This window comes from Gekko japonicus, unplaced genomic scaffold (assembly GCF_001447785.1).
Source record: "Gekko japonicus isolate JY-2015 unplaced genomic scaffold, Gekko_japonicus_V1.1 scaffold2152, whole genome shotgun sequence".
Classification (NCBI taxonomy): domain Eukaryota; kingdom Metazoa; phylum Chordata; class Lepidosauria; order Squamata; family Gekkonidae; genus Gekko; species Gekko japonicus.
In genome coordinates, this window is record NW_015164258.1 from 28,295 (window position 1) to 39,958 (window position 11,664).

General features: G+C 51.8%; 1 protein-coding gene across 1 annotated transcript in view; it reads left to right on the forward strand.

Annotated features, from left to right (window-relative positions):
- The window catches only part of MMP17 (matrix metallopeptidase 17), a gene marked incomplete at its 5' end in the record, with an annotated part of 28,277 nt that extends 18,122 nt beyond the window's left edge, over positions 1 to 10,155 (forward strand). Inside the window, 3 exons of the mRNA XM_015408702.1 lie at positions 3,239 to 3,391; positions 6,687 to 6,944; positions 9,530 to 10,155. Of these exons, the coding sequence (XP_015264188.1) occupies positions 3,239 to 3,391; positions 6,687 to 6,944; positions 9,530 to 9,855 (737 nt within the window). The remainder of the gene's footprint in view (positions 1 to 3,238; positions 3,392 to 6,686; positions 6,945 to 9,529) is intronic.
- Between the last annotated feature and the right edge of the window lie 1,509 nt (positions 10,156 to 11,664).

An 11,664-nucleotide genomic window follows, 5' to 3' on the forward strand; every position in this document is an offset into this window, starting at 1 on the left:
CGTGGGGGGGGGGTGTTGCTCTCCAGGCCTTCCCTCTGTAGCCACGAGCACAAACGTTTTAGCTGTAGTGGGCGTGGCCAACTCTGAAGCCAGCCGGAACTCCGTTCCTGTGCGTTCCTGCCCAAAAATAGCCCTGGCAGAACCATTAAGTCCTCATTGGCCACCTCCAGAGTCCTGGTGGGCTATTGTTCTAGAGCTCCAAGCTCAGCCCGTCTCTGGTAGGCAGTCCTGGGATGTTCCCGCCCCAGTGCTCGTCTACTCAGACTGGCAGTGGCTGTCCAGGAAGAGGTCTTTCCCATCACCTCCTACCCGATCCTTCCTGGAGATGCCAGAGATGGCACCTGGGACCTTCTGCATGCCGAGCAGAGGCTCTGCCGCTCAGCCTCGCCTGAAGCTGCCTTATACTGAGTCAGACCCTCCGTCCATCGAGGCCAGTATTATCAACTCCGAAGGGCAGCAGCTCCCCAGGGTCTCTCAGGCCCCTCCTCGAGAAAGAAAACAACTCCCAGGCCCCGCCCCGCCCACGCTTCCTCCGATTCAGTCAAATGAGCTTTGGTGCACTTTGCACTCTGGTCACCCGCGGCCTTTTGAGAGGGAAGGAGCCTGGGGCACGGCCGAGTGATGATTTCTTCCCAAAGCGCCGGGCGCCTGCCCTTTCCTAGCGCAAGCGTCGCCAGGGATGCAAAGGAGCATCGTCTCTCATTGCGCCTGTTTCCCATAAACATGCAGAGGTCTCCTCTTGCCTATTCCTTTTGAAAAACCGTTCGTCAAAGAAGCCATAATCGCCACCGCCCCCCAGTGCCCTCCCATGCATTATTCATGCGTCGGTCGGTGTCATAGAGAGCAAATATGCAAAGTGGGGCATAATTACCAGTGTGTGATATAAATCCTTATCACTGTAATTTTGAAAGGGGGGAAAGGGGGGGGGAGAGCCAAACCGCCCTGCAGATGCCGAAGGGCTGGAGGGTTTTGCCTCCCACATTATTAGGCTAGGATCCCATCTCCACGGAGTCCTGAAAGACGATCTGGCCAGCTGTTAAAGATGCAAAAGGAAAGGGGCCGGCTCTCTCAAATACAGATCTGGCATAGGGACTCTTCCCCCTCCCCCCTTAGCTGAGATCTCTCCTGTGCACAGAGAAGGGGAGGGGGCGTGGCTCAGTAGCAGAGCATCTGCTTGGCATGCGGAAGGTCCCCGGTTCGATCCCCGGCACCTCCAGTATTGGGATCGGGGTGTAGATGATGTGAATGGCCCCAGCTTGGGACCCTGGAGAGCTGCTGCCAGTCTGAGTAGGCAATGCTGACTTGGATGGGCCAAGGGGCTGATTCAGTATAAGGCAGCTCCCTGTGTTCAAGAGGTGCCTCATCTGGAAGAGGAGGAGGAGGAGGGGAAGAAGAAGAAGAACTCCAGTGTCCCTCCATGTGGCCAATCACAGTGCGCGGCAACTCCTGAAATTTGTGAGCCACATGAATTTCTAGCTGCCACTGCAAGCTGAAGAGGAAACTAACATCTCAAGTATGTATCACATCATCTCCAAATCTGTGCACTTCCTTGAAAGGGTTTTGCCCTGCCTTCTAACCACGGTCCCCAAGTCAGCAGAGGATCCATCCTGCAAAACAAAACAGTCCACCAGTTGAATGAAGCCTTCAGCTATGTGGCGGCCGTGCAAAGCATTGTTTCTCAGTGGCACAATGGGAAGCATTTCGTTGCGGATCGATGCCCACTGAAATCTGGGCATAAGAACTGTACTCAGTAAGCACAGGGCAGGAGTTGTTCCTCTTGCCTCTGAAGATGAGGCTGCCTGAAGCAGGGGATCTGCTGACGATCACCACAATTGGACAAGTTCATATTGGAGTCGATGGTCTCTCCAGGGGTCCTTGGGCAGGAAGCCCGAGACGCCACTCAAGTTCTTCTCCTTTGGCTTAGAGGGCAAACTTCAGCAGATCCTAAAGTCCACCTTCAAAATGACAGAAAGGGGATGGGGGAGATGTGAGGATTGTGAGGGCCTTAAGACGGGATCACTTAAATCGACCAGGGACATGTTAATCAGGTGGACGCTGGTCGTGCCACGGTTCAGCTATTAAACTCTTGCAAGTGCCTCAGCACAAGACTGGAACTGGCAGGCTGGTGTCTGGTTCGATCGAGCCCCCCGCTCTGCCTGGCCTGATGCTCGCTACTTCGCGCCTTCATGAAAAGAGGGGGGACGTGCCTGGCTGAGCCAGAAAAGGCAGTGTCAGAGTGGCAGATGGAAGCAAAAGATAAATGCGCCCACAAAAAAGGATATCATTTTTCCTGATCCTGGGATGGGCAAAAGATCGTTGTGATCTCCTGGTAGATCCTGGGCTGAATCAGAGTAGATCTCTGTCTGATGAAGTGAGCGTTGACTCTGAGAGCCAGTTTGGTGTAGTGGTTAAGAGCAGTGGGACTCTCGTCTGGGAGAACCAGGTTTGGTTCCCCACGCCTCCACAGGCAGCCAGCTGGGTGACCTTGGCTCAGTTACAAGTTCTCTCAGAGCTGTTCTCTCAAGGGCAGTTCTGGAGAGAGCTCTCACGGCCCCGCCTACCTCACAGGGTGTCTGTTGTGGGGAGAGGAAGGGAAAGGAGATTGTAAGCTGCTCTGAGACGCCGAGGGAAGGGCAGGGTGTAAATCCAGTCTCTTCTTCTTCTCCTCTCGAAAGCTTGGTGGTGGAGGAGGGAGGTGCTGTCGAGTCGCAGCTGACTCGTGGTGACCTCAGAGGGTTTACAAGACGTTCAGAGGTGGCTGGCCCTTGCCTGCCTCTGTGTAGTGACCCTGGTATTCCTTGGCGGTCTCCCATCCAAGGGCTAACCAGGGCTGACCCTGCTTAGCTTCCAAGCTCTGACGAGATCGGGCTAGCTTGGGCCAACCAGGTCAGGGTGGCCCCATAAGTCAGGGGCAGTGTTCCCTCTAAGCTGAGTGAGTGTGAGCTCACAGTTTTTTAGCCTCCGGCTCACACATTTTTGTCTCAGCTCAGGAAGGAGGGCTCCAGAACAAACTAATGGATGCAGTAGCCAAATCGCTCCCTCACAACTTTAATGCCAGTAGCTCACAAAGTAGAATTTTTACTCACAAGACTCCACACCTTAGAGGGAACATTGGTCAGGGGAACTATTTTTTTTTCCCAACCAGCCCTGGCTGGCAGATCCCAGACAAACGAGTGCAGCAAATGTCTGGATCCTGGATTTTGCCCACCCCTGCCCTAACCGACGCTTCTTCCCGCAGGCAAGTACTTCTGGAGACTGACCCGCAACAAGCACCTGGTCTCCCTCCAGCCGGCCCAGATCCACCGCTTCTGGCGGGGCTTGCCTCTAAACCTGGACAGCGTGGATGCCGTGTACGAGAGGACCCATGACCACAAGATTGTGTTCTTCAAAGGTGAGGGAGCGTCAGCTGTGACGGGGAATGGTCTTATTGTCGCCAGTGTTCCCTCTAAGCTGAGTTAGTGTGAGCTAGCTCACATTTTTTTAGCCTCCGGCTCACACATTTTTGTCTTAGCTCAGGGAGGAGGGCTCCAGAGGGAAACTAATTTCTGCAGTAGCCAAATTGCCCGCTCACAACTTTAATGCCAGTAGGTCACAAGGTAGGATTTTTGCTCACAAGACTCCACAGCTTAGAGGGAGCATTGGTTGTCGCCTGTCAAAGGGCTCTTGGTGTCCCCATCTGCTAAAGCAGGATTAGAAACATAAGACCATAAAACTGGAAGGTACCTCAAGGGTCATCTAGCCAGCCCCCTGCACAATGCAAGAAATTCGTGGCTACCCCCACTCCCCAAATGACCCCTGCTCTGTACCCAGAGGAAAGGAAAAAACCTCCAGGATACCCGGGCCCATCTGGCCTGGAGGAAAATTCCTTCCTGGCCCCAAAGTGGTGATCGGCATTTCCCTGGGCATGTAAGAAAAGGCCACGAGAACTAAGCACTGAGGCCACCCTTCCTGCCCATCCTCTCACGATCTGCCCAAATTCACAGAATCAGCATTACTGGCAAATGGCCATCGAGCCTCTGCTTCCTGTTTTTTGAGGATCACGAAACCGCGGGGGAAATCGGGCGAAGCCACGGGTCAAAATGCGGCTGCACGGCCTCAAGTGGGAAATTGACCGATAGAAGCGGGGCAAAGGGAGGCGCAAGCGCAGCGCAGCTCTTGTGTGAAATCGGTCCCACTGTACAGCAGTGCCCTTCATACCACCCCAGGCCTTTAACCACTGGAACACAGTCTCATGTATCCCCCACCCACCCCAAATAGATTGCTGGCCATGAGTTTTTACTACCTAGACACCACCTGAGTAATGTATTTTTTGCAGTAAGGATCTGCGTCTGCATTCTCTTCCCCCTTGTTGCTGTCCTTCTCAAGACACATTTCTAGGGTGGCGTTGGTCTTCTTTTCCCCAACGTGGTGCCCGGGGGCACCCACGGACACCTTCCCTGGCATCCACCAAGGGCTTTTAGAAAGTGGGCGGGGGCTAGGCGGGGCTTTTCCCTGATTGGTGGTGCAGATTAAAAGGTACCCTGTTAAACACAGCCTCGCTATAGAGCATTAAGGAGGTACTGTTAGAGCTATATATGACGTCACTCCCTGATATTTTGTCGGCGGCTCCACCTCCTGCAACAGCCATTTTGTGTTTGGGCCCACCGCCCTGGGTCAGGATTCCAAAGGTGCCTGCAGGCTCAGAAAGGGTGAGGACCTCTGTTTTAGGAAGACGTTTCCCCAGGAGCCTTGGGCCTTGTGTGGAACGTCACTTAATGCGTCCCGTCGCTGTCAGAGAGGCTTGGAGTGTTTCACTGACTGAGCAATGCTGCCCTCTGCTGGCTCACCTCGCAAGGACGCCCACTGTCAGCCTTTGCTGACCCAACAGCGTTCCTGGGCGGAGAGAAGCTTTGAAACAGTCCCACAAGGGATCCCAACGGTGGGATTTGTGGCATCGCCATCCTGCCCGCTTGCAGAGCTCCCAGGGTCATTCGCTGGGCCCCAACAGTAGCCAAAGTCCTGAGCTATGTGCAGCAACAGTCTGGCCCGTTGTAACTCTGGGTGAGGATGTCTGCATTGCCTTGTTGGATGAGACCCACGTAGCCCCGCATTCTGTCTCCGGCCAGTTGCCTCTGGGACGCACACAAGCGGGACACGAAGCCTTCCCTGGCGGCTTCTGCCCAGCATCGTCCAGCTCTCTTTTGCCGTTCGTTTAAGAGATTTCTCTCTTCCTTTCTGTGCCCAACTGCCCTGCTCCGACCCACTCAGGAGCAAGTCCCAGGTGCTCTCCAGGTGCTCTCCATCAGGGAAAAGGTATCCTAGGGCAGGTTCAGGCCCGAGAGCTTGACTGCTGGACCGGCAAGGGAGTGAACCTCAAGGGAACTTGGGTCACTTCCGCACAGATTGTTTGCCCCGGCCGGGGTTTTCCCCCCTACTTCCAGGCAACGGATTTCCTCCCATCTTTCCTGTAATCATTCCCAAACTAGCTTTACTGTTATGTTTTTGCGGAAGATCTCAGCAAAGTCAGGGTGGCCCCCATCTGGACAAGGAAGTCTGGATGTTTTTACATCAGTATCATTTCCCCTGACCTGGAGGAGTGGGGAATCCACATGGAGCCAGCTGGGTGACCATGGGTCAGTCACAGCTCTTTCAGAGCTCCCTCAGCCCACCTCTGGCTCGCCACCTAGTGATGGATAACGCTAAAGAGCTAGAACTTACAGGTGCCAGACAATCTCAGTATCTCCTGGCTGTACTACACACACTGCCATACAATAATCATTATTATCCGTGCCCTAGTCCCCAACGGCACCCATATAGCATCTTAATAATCTATCTGGTTCTCTGAATCCCCAGCTTTATGTTTTTAAGAAAATCTTTAGCCCTTTTCATTGCAGAGATACAAAGGGAAAGGCATAGCTCTGCCATTAAAGGGACTGGATAGGGTTTTTTTTTAATCTCCCTTTGTAATTCCTTTGAAAAAGAACTACTACTTGTGGGTCAGCAACTTAATGTCCTGGAAGGTAGGGTCACTACATAGAGGAAGGCAATGGCAAACCACTCTTGCTTGTCTCTTGCCTAGAACGCCCCATGGATGGTCTTGCCATGAATTCATCGCCCCTCGACAGCACGTTCTCCTTCTTTGTAATTTACTTATTTATTACATTTTTAGCCCACCTTTCTTCCAGTGAGCCCAGGGTAACATACAGGGTTCTTCCTTCTGATGCATCCTCATTACAACCCTGTGAGGTAGGCTGAGATGAGACCAGATGACTGGACGAAGGTCACTTCCTAGCGAGAGAGGATTTGATCCTGCATCTCCCAAGCCCTAGACCGAGTTTCTAACCAGTGCCACACACTGTATCTCTTTGAGCCAGCGAGAGGGGGATTCTATGGTATTGCCCTGTCAAAGAGCGTTGGGGTATCTTAGGTTGGGGTATCTGGGTTGGGCGCATTGGGGTACCTAGGTTCCTTCAGCAGAGCATCTCTTTCTGTGCCTTTTGTACTTGAGTTTGGAATGTGTACACGAAAACAGCTTTCCCGGCCATTCGTGACGAATTCTCATCCCTCTCCTGGAGTGCGGCGGATTCCAATCAGAGGGGTGCCACGGCGGCCGGTGGTGCGGCGTAACCTTGCCTGCGCGGGAAGCCAGCTCTCCACCGTGCAGCAGAAATGACGTTGCTCCCTACCTGCCTGTTTCTTCTCCCCAGGAGACAGATACTGGGTGTTCAAAGACAATAATGTGGAGGAAGGATACCCTCGGCCCATCTCGGATTTCGGCCTGCCGCTGGGAGGCATCGACGCCGCGTTTTCCTGGGCCCACAATGACAAGGCTTATTTCTTTAAGGACAATCTCTACTGGAGCTACAATGACCGCGAGCGACGGATGGACTCTGGCTACCCTTCGGCGGACTTTTTGTGGAAGGGGATTCCCAGCCACTTGGACGATGCCACGCGGTGGTCAGACGGTGAGTGAGTTGAGTCGGTTGAGACGGTGCGTGTGGCGTGGTGGTTGGAGTGGGGGAACCAGGACAGGAGGGACCGGGGTTCAAGTCCCAACTCCGTCATAAGAACTCACTGGATGGCAATGGATTGGATGCAACCGGAAAAGGGGGGGAAGAGGCCGATTCTTTTCATATTGTGTCTGAGCCATGCAACTTTGAGCATTGCGGATTGGGCCGAAACAGGTCCGTGGGAATGTGAAATATTGCACACCTCAATGAGTGGCCCATGTTGTATTTTAAGAATATTTATTTCCACTTACTCCATGGGTGATCATCTATGTGTGGGTAAGGTCCATGCTGTATTTGATGCATTTGATGTTTTTAGGCCCATTCTGTATATGATGAGTTTTATATATATTTATGTCCAGTTTATGGAGTGCTCAGTTTGAAATTTACCACCGAGGAAGGTTTTTAGCTGCAGTGCGTTGGGTTCTTGTATATGGATATGTTTGGTACCTTTTAACCGGCATTTATACTTTTGGACATTCGTTCTTTATATTAGGTCTAGGTACTTATATGCAGAATCATAAGAATGTGGTTTTTAAGCAATATTTTAACACTTTTAAATATACAATTAAATTATATTTGATACTTTGTGTATTAGCACTGTGTGCCTAGCTATATTTCAGTTTTGTTTTTTGGTCTCAACCTTTTTTGGTTACCTTGACAGCAGATTGGGACCTGGGGGGGGCGGGGTCAGTTCTGCTAACAGTGGCGGTTTGCCCTGGCACAAGTCAGGTGAATGTCTCCCTTGCTGAGTGAAAGGGGAGCCGCTAGCAGAACAGATCCCTGGGACCCAACCCTTCCAGACTGTCCCTGCCTCTGAGCCTAACCTACCTCACAGGGCTGTTGTGAAGTTAAAAAGGAGAAGGGAGAATCATGTACTACTCCCCTGGAGGAAGGAAAGGACAACGTGTTACAGGATAGAGAAGTACCTGCCCTAACTGGTACACATTAATTGCTCAGCCTAAATGACCAGACTTCCCTTAATGTCCCACCCTGAACCAGCCGTGCTTAGAAGAGAAGAAGAGAAGAGATTGGATTTATACCCCGCTCTTCACTTGGAGTCTCCAAGCGGCTTACAAACTCCTTTCCCTTCCCCCTCCCCACAACAGACACCCTGTGAGGTGGGCGGGGCTGAGAGAGCTCTGACACAAACTGCTCTTTTTCAAGGACAGCTGTGCCAAAGCTTGTGACTGACCCAAGGTCACATCAGCAGGTGCAAGTGGAGGAGTGGGGAATCAAACCCGGTTCTCCCAGATTAGAGTCCATGCACTTAACCACTACACCAAACTGGCCCCCAGCAAGGGGCTTCCAAGGCAAGTGAGAAGCAGAGGTGGTTTGCCATGGCCTTCCTCTGCAGAGTCTTCCTTGGTGGCCTTCCAAGTACTGACCCTGCTTAGCTTCCAAGAACTGACAAGACTAGTCTATACCAGTCCGCTTTCCCTTGTCTTTTTCCCCCCCTGCCAGGGTAAAAAAACAACCTGGGGGAGGTACATTTTTGATGGAAGAAATTACCCAAGCAGGGAGATCCTCTTTCCTAGTGGCACTGCCCTGATCCATATCTCCTTGCCTCCCCATATTCACAAACACACACAGAGCTGTTTGTTAGAACCACAAAATATGCAACAAGTCTCAGCACAGAAGTCCAACATCCCACATTGGCAGGTCTGCTCCTCTCCTTCCTACTTGCTCTCCCGCGCTGCAATTGACGTCAAAGGGCCGATAATATTGCCCGTCGTTTCTGAGAAAAATGAAAACAAATTTGTGTTAGTGGGTGAAAATGGGGCTGGAATGTTTGGTTGTGTAATCTGTTGGGGTGAAGATGATTCAAAAGCATTTAGAATGCCTGAAAGCGGGCCACCAATTTAATTGTCCAGCATGTTGAAAAATAAAACCAATGAATTTTAGTATAAGTACCTCTTTAAAAATCCTGCAGGAGGCTAAAACCATCTCAGAAGAGGCATTCCTGCCTGTTTGAGACATGAGAGGCATTCTGTCCTGTATGAGATGGGGAATGCCTCTTCTGAGATGGAGTCTTAGAAGAGGCATTCCTATCTGTTCCAGACAGGAGAGGCATTCCCTGTATGCAAAAGAAGGGAACTGCCTCTTCTAAGATGGGGCTTTGGAAGAGGCATTCCTATCTTTGAGACATCAGGGGCTTTCTCTCCTGTATGAGATGGGGAATGCCTCTTCTGAGATGGAATATTAGAAGAGGCATTCATGTCTGCTTGAGACATGAGAGGCTTTCTCCTCTGTATGAAATGGGGAATGCCTCTTTCAGGATGGAGCCTTTCACAACACAAGCTCATGATCTCTAAGCTAAGTATGCTTTTTGTCTTCAGTCCCCTTGTGTTTTCTTCCTAGGCAAATATATTCTGATAGACGTGTCTTAATGAGAACAGATAAGGGTTCGTTTGACCCGATTTTCCTTAATTAGGTGACAACCTTCCTTGCAGGCATCGTAGAAATGCTGTGCATTGTTATAAAAAAAACTGATGCTCATCCTCTCGCATGCCGCGTCTGAGCGCTTTGCTTTCCCCACACAGGATCTACCTACTTCTTCAAGGGCAAAGAATACTGGAAAATATCGGACAGCAGCCTGGAAGCGGAGCCCGGTTACCCACAATCCATTGCGAGAGACTGGCTGGTGTGCGGTGACATGCAGTCGGATGCGCCCGAGCCGGCCGAGAGCACCAGGACCGGGGTGCGTTCCAAGCAAGGACACCACGATGAGAGCCGTTCTGAGAGCGAGGTGTGCTCGTGTACCTCGTCCTCCTCCGACCCACTCTGCTCGCGCTCAGTGCTCGAACTCTCCGTAGGCCTCGTCTTCGCTAGCCTTTGGACAGCAGCCTTGGCCGTTGGGCCGCTATGACAGCTAGCGGGAGGAGGATTGGACGATGCTGCAGCAATTCAGGGATGCAAAGTGGGGAAGGGGGAGTTAAAAAAACAACAAAAATAACAGGATGCCGCACTGTTAAAACGAGCAACACACCACATTCCTAGGAACGTGTTGGGAACGGTTTCAGATTCTCCATGAGAAGTGAACTTTGCTTTTTCTTTTTCTTTTTTGGTTTTTCTTTCCAATTCCGTTCTTTTCCTTTTCTTTTTCTTAACTTAATGAGCTTTAACAGCAGACTCCGGGGGTTGTCACTTTCTTCGTCTCCCCACTCCCTCGCCCCAAACGGTGGAAAGAATAAAGATTCTGACTCGTCTTGGAGTCAGGAATATTGCCTAGCTGTATCGTGCTGTGGGTCTTGCGGGAAAACACACACACACACACCCCGCTACCGAAAGAGGAAGGTGGAGGGAGAATTTGTGGGCATGGTAATCGCACCGTGGCTTTATGGCCAACGAGGCAATTGGAAGTGCAAAAAAAAGAGGTGTCCGACCCGGGCGTGGTTGATGTCAAAAGAGGCAAGTCGTTCGCCGAACCAGGGTTGTGTCACGTTGGAGAGATCGCGATGTCCGTGGGAGAGGTCGTCTTCGAACAACAGAGTCCGGCTGCAAAGAGGTTGTCTGTCACAGCCCGAGCCTCAGAGTCTGAATGCGGGGAGGCTGGTTATCCAGAGCCAGTTTGGTGTAGTGGTTAAGTGCGCGGACTCTAATCTGGGAGAACCGGGTTTGATTCCCCACTCCTCCACTTGCACCTGGCTGGATGACCTTGGGTAAGCCGTAGTTCTGATAAGAGCTGTTCTTGAAAAAGAGCAGTTTCTGTCAAGAGTTCTCTCAGCCCCACCTACCTCACAGGGTGTCTGTTGTGGGGAGGGGAAGGGAAAGGAGTTTGTAAGCCACTCTGAGACTCCTTTGGGTAGTGAAGGGCGGGGTATAAATCCAATCTCTTCTTCTTCTTCTTCTATCCTGGGCAGCTCGATCTAGAAAGCAGGCCAGAGAGCTCAGAGGATTGATTGCCTCGCCTGGCAGCTGGTCCGGAAACACCTGCTGTGCCACAGTTAAACATCACTGGGTCAGAACTCGGATCCCTGTGGGTCAAGAGAGATCAGCATCCTTAGGCAGCCGCCGAGGTCCTGGCATCCCATGATGGCCCACTGCCGGTACCCTACCTCGTGCCATTGTAGAGAGATAGCAATAACCACCGCCACCTAGAATCGTAGAGTTGGAAGGGACCTCCAAGGTCATCTAGTCCAACCCCCTGCACAAGGCAGGGAATTCACAAACACCTCCCCCTCCACACACACACACACCCAGTGACCGCTGTTCCACGCCCAGACCCTGCCCCTATTGGGGCAAGGGAAAGGATTGAGCCCCCTCCAGTGGGGAGCCCCCCCGTCCTTGGGGCTCCACCACTCCCTGTAGTAGTGGTTCCCCTCCATCTTCTTCTATGGGGAGAGGGGAAACTGTTCCTTCCACTGTCTCCATACCCAAGTGGGTGGACAAGGAGGTCATGACGACAGATTGGAAGCAACTCAGCAGCCCCCAGCTGGCTTCTTGCTCTGGGCATTTATTTATTCTATTCACAGCCTGCCCTCCCCTATACAATAGGGCTCAGAGCGGGTTACGACAGTCTTGAAAACATTTAAACAATTAAAACATCAAATAATTCTCTAATGTTATAAATATAATAAAACCGCAACTCTCGTGCAGCTAAGAGAGCACATATAGAGTTTAACCTTCCATATATTTTCCCGGGCCCCGGCAGGGCTCTTTTTGTAGCAGGAACTCC